The 16,688-nt window shown below is 32.6% G+C and overlaps 1 protein-coding gene across 1 annotated transcript in view; it reads right to left on the bottom strand.

Annotated features, from left to right (window-relative positions):
- Positions 1-648: 648 nt before the first annotated feature.
- The window catches only part of LOC120626894 (cadherin-89D), a gene marked incomplete at its 5' end in the record, with an annotated part of 36,147 nt that continues 20,107 nt past the window's right edge, over positions 649-16,688 (bottom strand). The window contains 18 exons of the mRNA XM_039894680.1: positions 649-1,136; positions 1,470-1,586; positions 2,811-3,122; positions 4,004-4,207; positions 4,643-4,711; positions 4,917-5,086; positions 5,326-5,535; positions 6,034-8,183; positions 8,265-8,425; positions 8,494-8,674; positions 8,760-8,906; positions 9,327-9,927; positions 10,548-10,681; positions 11,100-11,258; positions 11,807-11,999; positions 12,277-12,405; positions 13,543-13,745; positions 14,383-14,491. Coding sequence (XP_039750614.1) covers positions 656-1,136; positions 1,470-1,586; positions 2,811-3,122; positions 4,004-4,207; positions 4,643-4,711; positions 4,917-5,086; positions 5,326-5,535; positions 6,034-8,183; positions 8,265-8,425; positions 8,494-8,674; positions 8,760-8,906; positions 9,327-9,927; positions 10,548-10,681; positions 11,100-11,258; positions 11,807-11,999; positions 12,277-12,405; positions 13,543-13,745; positions 14,383-14,491 — 5,730 coding nt within the window. The remainder of the gene's footprint in view (positions 1,137-1,469; positions 1,587-2,810; positions 3,123-4,003; positions 4,208-4,642; positions 4,712-4,916; positions 5,087-5,325; positions 5,536-6,033; positions 8,184-8,264; positions 8,426-8,493; positions 8,675-8,759; positions 8,907-9,326; positions 9,928-10,547; positions 10,682-11,099; positions 11,259-11,806; positions 12,000-12,276; positions 12,406-13,542; positions 13,746-14,382; positions 14,492-16,688) is intronic.

The following is a 16,688-nucleotide window of genomic DNA, read 5'->3' as shown; positions in this document are numbered from 1 at the left end:
GTGCCATCAATTCTGATTTGAGAAACCAGATTTCAATGGCGGATAACAAACTGTAGGATTAAGCTTTTTCACTTAATAAAAACTAAAAAGAATGATCATCGGACCGGAGCAGATTAACTTTAACGTAAAATAATTGAAAATCTTAATGATACATATTATTTACATTGCATATGTCCGAACTGATTATGTAACAACTATTCCAACAAGTTGCCAACAAAACGCTCAATTTGACCGCCGTACTTTTACCTAAGCAAACTGCAAATTTTATATGGAGATGATAGTCTTCCAACGAAGGGAAGTTACTGAATAGTTTCACTGAACTAATTCAATCGCATTTTCATAAAGAACAAATTTACAAAGATTATGTGTGAAAATTGATTTAACTTTTAATCTTATTTTCTGTTTTCGCCACGACTTATACCTACTGAGATTTTTAGGTACGGAATTATGTGACTAACTGAGAAAAAATCTTTTAAAAAGCTATAAAATTGGTAGAAAATATATACTCTACTGTAAGTCTTAAAATTGAGCAATTACTGTTCAAATTTCACCGCCACTAAGTTGCTCAAGTTGAACATAAAGTTGATTTAATTCTCGGTCTTCTATCACGTTATACATTAATGTCCGACATAATATTATCATCTTCTATATTATGCTATAAGGGTCTTGCAAACATAATCCTTTCACTTCCCCTTCTTATTATTTCAGCAGTTGCTGGAGTAGCAACAAATACAGCTTGATTTAAATCCATCATACTACTATTTCTATTCTTTGAATTCAACCTTCTATCTAGATTAGTATCAAAAACATCATCAACTTCACTGTGATCATAATCTATCATTGGTTCATTTACCACTTCATTTCTATATTTCTTTTTAGAATTTAAGAAATAAGGTTGTGAACTTACATTCGTGGATGATATTTGCCTAGTTACGTTGCCAGAACCAATTCTCTCGAAAGTTGGAAAGTGCTTTTGTAAGTTTTCCGAAAAACTTTGTCGACGATGATTGTACCTTCGGATGTCTAAAGGTTGGTTGTTGAATGAAGCACGTCGTATAAACTTATTTCCGTTATCAGGGCGAAATAGTTTTCTGTCATGATTGTGATTAGATTTCAGGGAGTCTTCGTAGCTGCATCTGCAAATTATATGGTTCTAGTTATATGCTGGTGCTAATAATTATAATGTGAGAACAAATAATACAGCTTTTACATTATAAATAAATTTATGTTTATACTTTTAGAACATAAATCTTTAGGAATTATATTTTGTTTATATCTATTTAAAAAAAAGTCTGAAAAATTTTCATTTGCTATTAGCAAAATCTCTTAAAATCTTAGCTTGGAAATTAAGTATTTTGCTATTTGAAATGCATTTGCAACCTTGACCTATTTCAAATAAGGAAACCAATAACCACTAGTCTTATATCAGGAATAAAGTTAAGCAAAGTATTGGAAGATTTAGCACATACCCGCTGCTCTCTTCAGAGGTGTGAACATTAGATCGGCCGCAGTCGCAGCGTGCGTCCGCAATGCCGGAGTCTTGTCCACTGGAATGCACTGACGTTAGCGACGTGTCATGGCCCTTCCTACATGTGGATGTACGTGTGTGTTAGATGACATGTTTGTACACGTTTGTACATGTTAGTGATAAATTTAATTTTACATAACCTAGCCAACAACATTTGGACACCTAAATTGTGGGTGGAATTTTTTTTGTACTCGTAATTACTTATAATAATTATATTACTCTATAAAAATTAATGATGGCCTCAAAGTCTTTAATGCTAATAGATAATTAATTAACAACATTTTGTTATAAAAGGATAGATCGGAAAAAATAGTCCAAAGAATCCTAGTAAAGTTATTTTGAATTTATTTAAATAGGCAATTGACAAACTTATTTGCCTAATTAAGCCTTAGCAAAATAAAATGAATTAAAAATTAGTAATGGTGGATACGCTTATTCATAATATATTTCTTGACCGTTATCAAAGATTGAATTTTGTACATAAATGCCTAAAGAAATGTGGCGCAATGTGTCTAAAAGTTTTGTGTTAGTAAATATATGTGTAAATACAGAAGGTATTGTAAATACAAAAGTAGAAAAACTTGTATAAAAATACATGGGGAAAAAAATACATGAGATAAATAATAATCGAGTCATAAATAAGGATAGAAAATAGAAATATGAAACTTAAACGATATAAATATTATTAAGAATATTAATTTAAGATATTTAAGAAAACATACATAAAACCAGGTTAAATTTGCCTATTGATAATTCTGTAGCTTGCAAGATAGCATCTATTTACTCAAAAAACAAACGGCCTTGAAAACACCGAATTTCATAGTTCATAAATAAATTAGCAAATAATTACCAGCGATTTCTTCACCAATTGCGATACTTCGAAAAACAGTTTTATTTTCTTGGAGTTACAACTATCATATACTTACATTATTAATTATTACATTAAATTAATTTTTTTCACTTTTAAAACTTCATCCATGTTTACATTTTGTCGTATTTTTTCAATAAATGAAAAACATTATTTAGGTTTAAACCAATTTCAATTTCAGTTGTATGTATAAGATAAAGTTATTTACTTTGCTACCGAAATAGATCGAATAACTGTTTTTTTGCAAAACTTTGCTATCATGCTGTTTTTATAATATTATTAAAAACTCATTCAAATTAGAAGAGAATATTTCTTGTAGGTATTGAAATATGAAGCATTAATTGAAGTCAATACTTTGAATGAACTTTAAAAGAATTACTCCACAATTGTTACGGATGCAGACATAAAACTTACCCCTTCTGCAGAGGTCGCTGATTGAATTTGATACAGATCCTCTCGTGCTTCTCTTTTGCATTTACATCAGCAAATTGCCCTTTGACACATTTCTGGTGAGCCTTTCCAAATTCTTCCACCGTGTTACCATGAGGGCACGTTTTCTTTAACGTACTTTGGTTAATCACATCGATATAGGAATCGGCCTCACTATAAGACTGATTCAGTTCTTGGCACTGGTTGTTTCCAGATGGGAAAAGACCTCCATACTTAGTTAAATGCTCAGTTGAAAAAGCGTTAAGACGTTGTTGGGAAAATGGTTTGTGGCGAATTCTGTTAGGGCAAAGATAGAATAGAATTCAGTAAATAGAAGTGTAATGTTATTTCTAGATGAAACTATTTACAACAGTAAAGTTCAGTCAAGAAAAGAAAAAGATCTAACTACGTACGACTTAAGAAAATATAATTTATCGTAGTTGTTTTAAAAAAATAACTGCATGTAAGAAAACTAAAATTGTTGTAAACATATTTATAATAGAAGAATGTTAGAACAAAGGAAATCATGACTGTGCCGTGAACTATCTTTAGAGAAATATAAAAAAAAGTATATATAATATTAAAAACAATAATAATCATACGACATATATACACATATGACGGTAAGAGAAAGGTAATTTATTTAATCTATAGGATTATAATAAATGCATTAATTAATAATCAAAGTTATTTATTTCAATAAAAAAGTAAGACAGTTGTATAAATTAAATAATTTAATTCCAGAATTTGACTATTTTTATATTTAAGTTGAGTGTTTAGATGAAGTAATGATGGGCATGCTTTCTTTTGTGATGGTGATGATGTCTGAAATGTGTAAGAAAAATATCACTCACCTTCTGTTGATTTCCAATGAAATAATATTTTATTTTTAGACTTTTCATAGTTATGTTAGAATTATAAAATTATATAAAAAGGTTATTTTAAAATAAAAAAGAGACTTCGTAAACAAAAAGTAGGTAATGAAACTATTGAAAAATCTATTAAAAGGAGGTATACGTATATATCGAAATAGTGTCTAATACACATCCTTTTCCTTAAAGAATTTAACCTTAAAGACTTTAATAACATAAAGAAGTATAGCTAAGGTAAAAAGTCTGCAAGTCTGGGGTTAAAAAAGTCAAAATGCTTATCACAAATATAATATAAAATATACACACCTTCGTGTTTTCCTAAAGCACAGTATGCATATAGCAGTAGTACAGGCGCCGATGAATACTAGACATCCCAAAGCGACTACGCTTATTTCCATTGTACTTAGCATTTGAACACTTCTCGCTTGAACCATTGTGGTATCTCCAACTTCCAAAACCTTGAATCCAGCCAAATTATGCCGGAGGGAGGTATCTCTTTTCATTAATGATCTAAAAGAAAATTTCACCTGAATTAAAAAATCTTTTGATAAAGTTCTCTAACTTTTACATTCATAAACAAGTGATATCAGTATTGATTATGAATTTTGAAGCAGTTCTTGTAATCTCAATTTAAGTTCAAGAAGAATTTAAGTTTATAGAATAAATCAAAAAGAATGTGTAACTTTTGCGCAATTTATGAGGATTTTTTACAAAGCAAACTATCTGTTTCATTATGTTTAACAGAAATACATTTTGGATCCGGTTAGCTGGTTAAACTAATAATGAAATCTAAATTTTTCATGTTTAATTCAGCCCTTGTGACAATCGTAAAAATATGATAACTCAAAACAATAAATGAAATCTATAAATAATATATCTTATAAATTAATCTGAAACATAACCAGGTATATGACCTAGAAGATGAAAATAGTGCGAAAAACTTACTTTTGTAGGACCTCCATATCGATGATAGAATTAGAAATAGGATCAACAGCGTAAATGTACATATCCGTCCTAAAATTAAAAAAAAATATTACATATATTGGAAATCAAATTAGGCCATCAGCCTACAGCAGCTGTAGGTTTTTGGTGTTTGAAACTATAATTGGTGGTAACCGATTTGGCAGAGACGAAATGTGCGGGCCAGCAAGTTAATAATATTAAAGAGATTATAATAGGACTTTTCTTCGGGCGAAGTTTATTTAGTGGATTTACGTACGCATAACCATCCATGGCAGTTTTTCCACTTGACTCCAGGCGCCTAACTCTGACGTCGAAGCCTGTCATGTTGGAGAGTTGTTTCATAATACTGTCCATCTCCTTTTCCACTTCCATCGGCTTTGCGCTTATCACCATCACTAGTTGCTTGTTTTCATCCAGCACGTATACCTAAACAAATTCAACACTATTATAATTAATCTGTTTGAAATAAAAGTTTGCTCAATTTACTTTTGTCGAATGATAATTTTTTACACATTTACCAAACAAAATCTGCCCAAAATTCAATTAAAATACCTGTTGGTGTTTTTCTAAACATATAATTATTCATTTATAAATATAGAATTGGTAAAGAGAAGAAAGACAGTAAGTTATTAATCATAATTACCTAACTGTTCAATAATACTCACAAAAACGTTAACAATAGCTGAACGTCCATCATCAGCCCCGCGTCTATCAGTCGCTTTAACATCAAACCCCAGAACCCTTCCAGCAGAGCGCGCCACGCTGCCTGCAACTCGCACCCTGCCGGATACTGGCTCTACTGTAAACCGACTACCTTCAGAGTTGATGAGTTGGTAGCGGATGTCTGCATTGATTCCCATGTCGGGGTCTGTTGCCTGGTAAACAGTAATAGCAGGTGTGACTTTGTGAGAGCCAAGGAACAATTTCAGCAAGACAAATTGATATAAAATCATCTACAGAAATTATTTGATAACATAAGGACTATGACTATGACACTATTATGCACCTACATTCTTATTAAAAATCAATTGATTGCATTGCCTGCAATTCTTTACCATTTTGTTAATAAGGTAATAATGTGCAGAAACGTCACTTTTTGATGGAATGATGAGTTGTTATTTTGACTATACTACCATTTAATATATTTTAAAAAAACAAAGTTATCTATAAATATAAAAATCGTTGACTAGCCTGATCTGTATTAAAGTTTTTTGCAAAAAGATAGTAGATATTAGTAATATGTAATAGAACGTATAAAAACAATGTTTGGATTTTTTTTCATTAATATATTAATAAATTTTTAAACTTTTTAAAACTAAGATTAGCCATGTAAAATGTTAAGCTGTATTATAAATAAAAAAAATGATTCTTACTTGCAATTGAATTACTTCATAGCCAAAAGGTGCAGTTGTAGGTATAGCAGTGACCATAGGTCGTCCACCATTTATAAACCTAGGCGCATTGTCATTAACATCTTTGATTCTTACAACTACTTTAACATCAAACTTGGACATCCCTTCAAGGATATCATCAGAAACTGGATAGATCATGTGAGGAAGCTCTCGACTTATCTTTTGTCTTTCAACCCTGACTATTATTTCATATGTATCCCTGTATTCTCGATCGGGACTTTTAATAAGATATAATGTACCATTGCGTGGGTCTATGATGAATGTTTTCTTTATATCTGTGTCATTTTCATTTTGAATGAAATATTTCATTTTAAAGTTTTCATAATATTCTGTTAAATTTACTGTCACTAGTTCGACTGGGGTATGAACATTTTCCTCTATTTCTAATTCGTAATACCTTGATATGAATACTGGTTTATCGGAAACTTCAATCTCGTCTGGTATATCTATTAAGTTTAACATAATTATAGCCGTAGAGCTTAGACTTGGTGATCCCAAATCAGAAGCAACTACTGTAACATTATGTACTTTTTGACTTTCATAATCCAATCTTGTTGTAGTTGTCAATATGCCTTCTTTGGAATCAATGGTGAACATGTTAAGTTGATTTTTTCGCTGTGGTAAACTATACAAAATAAGACCATTTCCATTACCAATAAAGTCAGAATCATTTGCATAAACCCTAGTTACTGTAGTACCAATCGGTGAGTTTTCTTCTAAATTTGCCTTGTATACTGGTATCATCATAACTGATTCAAAGTTGTGATTGGAAATTTCATCTGCTTCTGGATGTTTCCATTCCAATAACTCATCATACGCAAAGAATTTTGGAGCATTATCATTGACATCTAATACTTGAATTTCAACGCTTACTGAAGAAGACAGTTTCTTATCATTTCCGTTATCACGTGCTACTACCGTCAATGTATATTTATCTTCTTTTTCTCTGTCTAAAACACCACTTACACTAAAAACACCATTTAAAGGTGAAATTTCAAAAGGAATGTCTTTACTTGAGGGTTGGATATAATAAGTCAGGTTTGCATTTTGCCCAAAATCGGCATCTGTTGCATCAACTTTACCTAGAATTCTTCTACTGTACTGAGCTTCTTCCACGTTAAAGTTGTACCAGGATTTTTTGAACATTGGAAAATGATCATTAACGTCTTTGACAAAAAATCTTACAGTAACCTGATCACTTAATTCCCCACCATCTAATGCAGTGACATTTAATCGAAACTCAGATTCAGGTGGCAAGGCTCGGGCCACAATAATATGCCCGTATCGTTCGTTTATAACAAAATATCTTTTAACTTGTAATAAATTTGCTGGTAGTGCATATGGTGGCAGAAATACTTCTGAAGTAAATTCATGCCTTATTTGTCCGTTTATGCCACTATCCATATCTACAGCATTTAATTTTAATACTGTCGTTCCAATCGCAACATTTTCTGGCATGATGAACAGAGGGGAATCTGCCGTTATTGGAAATTTATTTTTTGGTTTAGCTTCAACCTTACTTACGTTGTTAGTCACGTTATTTAAAATCTCTTTGTATATTTTTATTGATGTGGATTCATCGATTTCTAACAAATTTACTGGTTCCCCTAATGGAATTATTATTTGGTTAAATTTAGGTGCGTTATCATTTTCATCTAATACAGTGATCGTCAACTTTGCTTCTGACTTTAGACTGCCTTTGTCTCTAGCAACAATTTTCAACAAATAGACACTTTTCTCTTCCCTATCTAATTTATTCCCAATATATGATATTATTCCTGTTTCTTCATTAATACTAAACAGATTATGTCCATCACCAAAAATGGTATACATGAATACAGCATTCTGATCTGAATCTGCATCATTAGCTCGTATTTTATTTGTCATTGAGAGTTCTGTTCCTGTTTTTGCATTTTCAGTGATCAAACCTTCATAAGACGGCATTTCAAAAATAGGTGGGTTATCATTCTCATCGTCTACGTGAATTGTGATTTGATAAAGCCCAGCTCCTGAGATAACACCTTTATTGAACTCAGCAATTACTGTCATTCTGTATGTGTCCCTTTTTTCTCTGTCTAATGCTTTCTGTGCATAAATAGTGCCATCTGGTCCTGAAAGAATAAAAGTGTACAACAGTTGCATTATTTGTTAGAAAAAATATCTCAAATCAATTTAGATAAGCTTTTATTTACCTATAGCTATTTCATCAGCAACGTCTTGTTGGTTCGCAATTATGAACTTAATATTCCCACTATTAGTAGCAAAAGAACTAACGTTTACTGGAAAAATGTGTCCTATAGTAGCACCCGCTACATTTTCCTTGACATGAAATACAAACGGCGAATGCGTTCCTCTGAAAACAAAAAGCGGTGTTATTGTGAATCCAAGTACAAACATAGTTAACTAAAATAATATAATTACTTCAAAAAGACACCTCTCTCGTCATTAACATCGACCACGTGGACAGTTGCGTTAGTTGTTATTGTAATGTTCTGCTTTTCTAGTATTGCTACCGCTTCAAAGTCATACAGTGGCCTTTCAAATTTAGACAGTTCATTTATAACTGTGATAACACCTGATCTTTCTTCTACAGCAAAGGGTACTAGAAAAAAAAACCATGTCACTTTTATGGTAAAAATTATACGAATTTTCAGTCATGTTCGTTTCGGAATAAAATAAATACATACCTCCTTCCTCATATCCATGTAACAAGTCGTAAGTGACATCACTTTTTACTGAAACATCATTTACTTTTACCTGTCCGACACTTGTTCCAATTCCAACGTTGGATCCAACCCAAAATTCATATGGCGCACCTATAAAATTAGGTTTATCTGATTTTAAACCTGAAATCATAATTAAAATAAATAATCAACACATTCAGTGTAAATTTAAATTGTATAATAATATGATTATAAGTCACAGTCTATATAAGTATGCAAAAAATAACATTTAAATCGAATCATCATTTGTCAAAATTATATTATGATAGAACATAATTAATGATTTCATATATATTTTACGGAATAATGCTTGGTTAGAGTATTGTAAACGCGAAGTTGGTTGACCGCCTTCGAAGTGGATCGACTACACCAAGCGAGCCGTAGGGAGTCGCTGGACCCAGTTGCACAATGCCATTTTATTTGGAACTCTCTTCAAAAGACCTACGAGTATGTCCAGCAATGGATGTTAATTTGTTGACATGATGATGATGATGATGATGGTTTTATTGTATCCGTTAATTTTATACTAACCTTTTTGATTTCCAATGACATCAATCGTGACAACTGCTAAAGAATATCGTCTCTCACTTGGATTTGCAGGTTGATCAGATGCTTCAATAAAAAGCGCGTGTCTTCCCTCTAACAAACGAGACTCGACCAGGGTTATTATTCCAGATTTAGCATCTACTTGAAATGGAGATGTTATAGTCAAGTTACTTGTCCTTTGTAAATCATATAATACTATTCCGTTTCTTCCTAGATCTGGATCAACTGCTTTTACTTTACCGATTTCTGAACCAATATCAGCGTCAAATCTTACAGAGAATTCGTATAAATTACTTGGTATGAAAACTGGATTATTGTCATTAGCATCAAGTAAAGTTACTTCTACTGTTACAAATGACATTAGCTGATGTGTTTCTTCCATAAATTCAATATTCTCATTACTCGTCCCTAATTTATCAGGAAACACGTATGTTGTTTTGTCTTTAACTGGAGCTCTTATATTGGGGTTCCGGTGCCATTTTGATAGCCTTTGTTTGTCTAGAAATGTTCCAACGATACTCAAATTCTTTTCTTTTGCGTATACTTTCATTCGTAGCGAAGAATGTTGCTCTCGATCAAGTTCAGTCTGAAATCCATGAATAAATTGTTGTAAATGATATCGATCCCCAAAACACTTTAAGCTTAGATGGGTGATTCCGTTATTATGAATAGCGCTTGAAAATATATCTTTCTGAGTTTATTAACTTAAACCGTAAACCCTTATTATAGCATGTTCAAGGAATTAACCTACGCATTTCCCTAACCCACCCATAAAGGAGAACTCCAAGGCCCAGAGACATTAATAGTTAATCCATGCTAATATTATAATTGTTGTTTGTTTGTTACCTATGTTCAGCTCATCCGTTTAGCCGATCTTGATAAAATTGTGCACACTTATTATAACTTCATAGAAATATATTAATTGAATAACAGGTATTCTAAAAAAAGCTGCTGTGAAAGGGGCGCGCGGGATTTTAAAATAGTATTTATTAGATTTTAAAATAGTATTTATTACATATCGTGTTGAAATTTTGCATATGAATAGGTCCTGGAAACGGATGTAGGTAACATTTTATCCCGGAAAAATAAAGGATACCTGCAAGATTTTACAAAAACTTGGAAGAAGTCAGGGGCAACAGCCAGTTAGATTAATGACGCATGACGATCAAGTTCTGTGTTTGATGTTTAACTAGTATTAAAACTTACTTGATTCCTAACAGTTAGCCATCCTGTTCTAGGATCTATAGAGAAGGCTCCTTTAGGATCATTCAGTTGATATGTAAACTCTCCATTATCACCTTGATCTTTATCCGTCGCCATAACTTGCAAAACGCTAAATCCTGTTAAATTTGATGATAAATTACAACATTAATCGATTTCATGATTATTTTAAAATTCAATTTTGGAAGTTTAAATATTTTAGGCCTTTTATAGTTACAATGTAATCGTTTAATTACTCAGTAAACTTTTACTAAATTTTGGCCTTTATATTAAGTGTAATTCAGTAACCAAAACCACTGGTAGCTTAAATGTTAATGGTTATTAGATATGGTAATTCAACTATTAGTGTTAATTTTCTATATGATTTTTATCCATCCGTAATCTCAAGATTTATCACTTAACAACGTTGTTATTGTTAAAAATATTGATACATTTGTTAACAATATAATAACTTTTCTGAGCAACGTATCAACAGGCATACTGACTAGCTACTAGTAAAATCGAATAAATTCCTTAAGCTAGGCTTTACTAACTCACCGTTAGGCAAATTTTCAACTATGCTGATGTTGTAGAAATCCACTTCAAACTCTGGGAGATTATCATTCAAGTCCAGTATCTCAACTTCGACTCGCGCTGACGCCGTCTTCAACGCATTGTCCACTTGTGACGCTTGAATTTGTAGCACAAATGTGTTACCTGTAACATTAGCAATAGTGACCTGACAGATTACTGTGTACACAAGTGGGTAATCTGAGGGCAAAAATTATTGCCACCAAAAATTATAACCAACTTTTTCTCCAGCAATCTGTTCTCAGAATGAGAAGGATTTAGACCATTGTTTAACAAGTGCTAATTTATGTCGCTTTTCAGAGCATTATGGAGAACACTCAGGCATGCAAGTATGCATGCATTCCTTATGATGTTTCTCTTGACCATTACAGCAAGCTAGCAACATATTACTTTATTTGGAGCACTAGCGTATTCCTCCACCTTGTGTACCACTTCTGAAATAGCTCCATTCTAAAGCTTAGCAAGATCATCGGTATAAGGATATTTGCAAATTGCATACACTGCATAAATTCTCTAATACTTCTTCAACCACCGCCATTCTTACTTATATTTACTAACATTATGCATGAATGCATCTATCTGATAGTGTTAGAATAAGAATATAAATAAATAAAATAATAAAATAAAAATAAATAAAATCTAAATAAGTTACGACGTGAATTGACTGTCCTTACCAGGCAATGGAGGTTCAGAATCCAAATCTACTTCTTTTTCCAGAAACAGGCTGCCGTTTAAAGGACTCAAGAGAAACAAGCGACGCTCATTACCAGAGATCAGTTCATATCGAATAGGAGCCGCGACTCCCGCGTCCTGATCGAATGCCCGTATCGGTTGCTCGAATGATAGCTCCTTGTGGATCTTTTTACCCTAGAATACATGCAACATATCAAAATGTAATGTATAAATGTCTTCCAGTTAAAAGTAAAGTAAAGTTTTATTTATAAACTTCATTCAGGAATTCATCATTAATAAAAAATATAATAGAACTAGACTTTGTAAAAGAGTGCTATTCTTTTGAAATTAAGTCATAACAGGTAGAAGTAGAAATAGATTAAAAACTTCAATTGTAATTTTGCAATCTGAAAACGGTATACGATATAAAATTGACTATCAAATCTCTTAAAAACAATTTTAAAATACTTACAAGTATAGGATAAAATTCCGATATTCTAGTTCTATAGACATCAAGGGTGAATTTGGGTGGCAGGTCATCGTTATCTTGCACCAAAATATGTACGGTGGTGTTGGAACTACGGGGCGGAGAACCACGATCCTGAAAGTTGTTTTAAAATATAAATAGAAAATTTAATTCCCCAAAGTGTACTTCAACAGTAAAATTACATAATTTAATACAAGTAGCACACGATTTTGTTCACCAATTATAGTGCTATGGTGTAATCGGGTTTCGAACTTAAGTCTCTTTGATGAGGATCCAATCAGTCTTAGGAAATATTGCTTGAAATAAATAATTATTAGCATTAATAGATAACAAAATTTGAAACATGCAAAACTTTACTAGATATTACTTGCGAACTTCATTAATAAAGTAAAATCACTTAAACGCCTATTAAAAGCTTTAAAAAGTTTAACAAAGTAATCGTTTCAAATGCTGTTACGTTATTTTCATTTATTTTCGTCAATGTTATTTTTACGCAAAAAGTTCCAAGGCGTTGAAAACTCAAATGTTAAGTTGAATCTGTTGAAATAATAAAAATTGGTAACGTTAAAATGTTTTATTGTCGACTGAACAAGCAATCTTGTGGTCTTTAAGAACTTTCGTTGAATAATGCATCTATAATTTGCCATATGGTCTTCGGTGAAGGAAATTTTCAGAGTTTCTAATGATCTACTTTTGTGACTTTTTTAAAGCAATATTTGCTTGCTTTTACTAATATCTATACCCTTTTTTTTGTTCTATATAAAATAGGAGGACTTAAGTCATCATTTTCAAACATTATTTTATCCTGCAAAAGCATCTGGTAAAAGCTGCCAGTGGCATAGCTTGATCGCTTAACTTAGCGAGATTTTAAAAACCCTTAAATGAACGCGGACATTATATATTACGTCTATTGCTGTCTCGTAAAAACTCGGAAATGGATAGACAGATTTTGATAAAAATAATCACAATAAAACCTAGTAGATGGCGATCTGGACAGCCAATGTAAACATAAATGTCCCAGACCCTTTGGCTACTCTCCTAACAAGACGAAGAGTCAGTGTTGACAGTCATAAAATACCACAACTTAACAACCAAACATCAATAATACTGACAACAGGAAAAAAGCATCATTTGTCAGAATAAGATAAAACTGGTAAAGCTTCTTTCCAACTGTACATGGATGCAGTCGTTCGAATGAGTAGCTTAAGATGTGTGGTGGTCAATTCTAAATACTTAAGTCAAATAATTTACCAAAGCAGTAATGACAAGAAGGAACTCCTTGTCTCCGCTATCGAAGTCCAGAGGCTTGCTGACGATGAGAGCTGGTTTATGCGAGCTCTCGAGGGTAAAGCGACCGTCTTCATCCCCAGCTGTGATGCTGTAGTGGACGTCTGAGTTTGGCGTGTTGGGTTTATCGCGGTCGAAGGCGTGGATGCCTTTGAAGATTGTGAGACCTGGGAAATTTTTGTTATCTATACTCTATAGTCTATACTCGATACTTAATATTATAAAGAGGTACTACTGACCCTGAATTGATTTTGAAAAAATAGACGCTTTAATTATAAGTATATTATACCTATAATTATACGCTACCTTAACCATGAGAGATATACGATTAAGTTTTATAGAAAAGTTTTAGAGCTTGGTAATGCTTCAAAAAGTAAGCGACAGTATTTGTCTAACTATTATATTTAAGTAACAAAATACAATGAAGTAACAGAATACAATGAATATATATATATATAAATATATTCTACGACAATACACACATCGCCATCTAGCCCTAAAGTAAGCGTAGCTTGTGTTATGGATTCTAAGATGACTGATAAATCATTTTTATGAACAACAAACATAAATTCTTTTAATGTAAAGATAAACCCAGACACTGAAAAACATTCATGTTCATCACACAAACATTTTCCGGTTGAAGGAATCGAATGAGAAAGTAGAACTCATCATTTTCTAAAGTTTTATTTTACAACCGCAATTTAAAAAGTTTTAATGGAATATTTGACTTTAAAAAAAATATACGCCAGTGTAATTACATTTATGGTCAAGTTTTTAAAGCAAGACAGTTTCAGAGGTTCTCACCTGTAGGCGTGAGCTCATCCACAGTGACGCGGTACGGCGTGTCCTGGAACTTGGGCACGTTGTCGTTTATGTCTTCTATATACACCGTGACAGACAGATATGCCGATATCTGGAACATAAATAAACATTGAAAATTACCTTCACACACAAAGGTTGATTGGTTGATTGATGGGGATGTGAATATGTATTAAAATTTTCTCATAATGGATATAGTATTTTATATTTCTTATATATTAAAAAGCGGTTATAGCGTGTAGGGCAGGAGCTCCACTTTATTTTCAAGGAACCGAGTTCGAATCCCAGTAGGCACCTTTTCTAAGTTATGTACGTTTTAAGTATTTAAAATATCACTTGCTTCAACGGTGAAGGAAAACATATAGCGGTGTATTATAAGCTCTGAGCACTATTCCGTTCTCATGCTGTAAGTACTATCCAAGAAGGTTGCCTGTAAGAGATTGCTTGCAGCAACAAGGCCGCCTTTACATGCCTACTAGAAGAAAAAGAAACACTTTCTTGCACGCATATCTTAAAGGAAAAGAGTTTGCAGTAAAGGAAAGGAAAAAGTTTGCAGGAAAGGAAATGTCCTTTAAAAAATCTTTTCCTTAAAGTGCAATAAAGTGTTTCTTATTCCTGATTCATTGTGTTGCGAACACTATATAATCAGCTAACCGACAAGAAGTAAGTATGTCAGTTTTCTCGTTAGCCTTAGATCATATAACTGTCACCATTATTTCGCATTGTCTAACAGCAGTTAAATAAATAAATAAATATACTTACACAATACACACATCGCCAACTAGCCCCAAAGTAAGCGTAGCTTGTGTTATGGATACTAAGATGACTGATGAATATTTTTTTAATAATATACATAATACACATTACAGTTGTCAACCGACTTAGCGTATGCAGTAAATCTCTGTTGCCGAACAAGGTAAGTCCTTGTGAGGCTTTAACCAGTATAACTTTGTTTGAGTGCACTTTATGAGTCGAAAATTTATAAGCAGTTGTAATTACTATTAAATACATTTAAGATTTCCAAATGACTCTGGGATGGAAGAAAAAAGCTCGCTGAAAGAGTCCTACACAGATAGGCACATTATAAATGTTATCAAGAACTACGTACGACGAAATCTAAAATATGTTTGGCCGTACAAAAGAATTGAATCCAGGCTCTTGTATTGCGAAGTCAATTATGCTTAGTCATTAGAGCAACAAGACAGCTACGAAGAGAAAATCCGAAGTCAAAGACGATGCGCTCCGAATAGAAACGGTCTTCCCAAAAATGACACAGGGTCAGTGTCAACCTTCACCTACTTGAAAAGTATTTCCATAATTTGAAAGCAGCTTCCTTTTCTTGAGAATTTAATCTTCAGCCAACTTCAGCTGGCCGTGAGACCGACAATACGCCGGGAAGCAATATCGGACTGTATTGAGACGTGCACCCGGTTAACGAACAAAAGTTTTCTTTGTCGCAGTTTAATACCGTTTTGTTGCTTTGCTATTTATATTTTGTATTTTGCTATAAAGATTGCCTAAGGATACCATGGGGGCGGATTTTTAAATAAAATCACGGTAATGATATTAATATAAGTTTAAATAACGTAACCGAATTACGAAATACTGTTGAAGCGTGCATAAGTTTATATCTTAAGGACTGTAACCCCGTTTCCTGTAAAAATATTAAATCAAAAGAAGCATATTTTCTTTTGATTTAATGTTTTTCTCTATAAACTATTTTAAAATATTCTAAGTAACTCATAGCCTATTGAAATTATTGAAGATAAAAGGCCGACACGCGCATAGTACCCAGGTACGCTACGTACGTACGCGTAACTAATAAAGTCACAGGGAGACTTTATTATGTATTTCTTTCAGTAAAAACTATCGCACTGGTTTATTCAAAGTGACTTTCTTGCCGGCTTTTCTCGGTAGCTCGGCTTTCCGAATCGGTGGTAGATTCACTACAAACAGACATTCTTGACGTTTAAAAAGTGCTTATAAAATAGGCCTACTTGAAATAAATGAATTTTTAATTTGGGTTACAATGGACCCAAAGTGCATGTTGCCAATTGTTTGAAAATCTGTTATTATATAATAATTTAATTACAAGTTTTCAACTTTTATTAAAAAGAAAATATGAGCATTAGCCATAGTAAATTTTTTTTAAGATATAACAAAAATGGTGATAACAAGAAAAAAAAAAAATTACCCGGCTAAGTTTGTTGTGGGCTCTTCTTAGACCAGGGCGCGTTTGGAACCCTCGTAGCTTTAGATTTAAGTTGGCGAACGAAGTTATCACCATCCCG

The sequence above is a fragment of the Pararge aegeria genome, chromosome 10 (assembly GCF_905163445.1).
Source record: "Pararge aegeria chromosome 10, ilParAegt1.1, whole genome shotgun sequence".
Lineage (NCBI taxonomy): Eukaryota > Metazoa > Arthropoda > Insecta > Lepidoptera > Nymphalidae > Pararge > Pararge aegeria.
The sequence above is the reverse complement of the archived record's forward strand: the minus strand, read 5'-3'. Positions and strand labels throughout refer to the sequence as shown.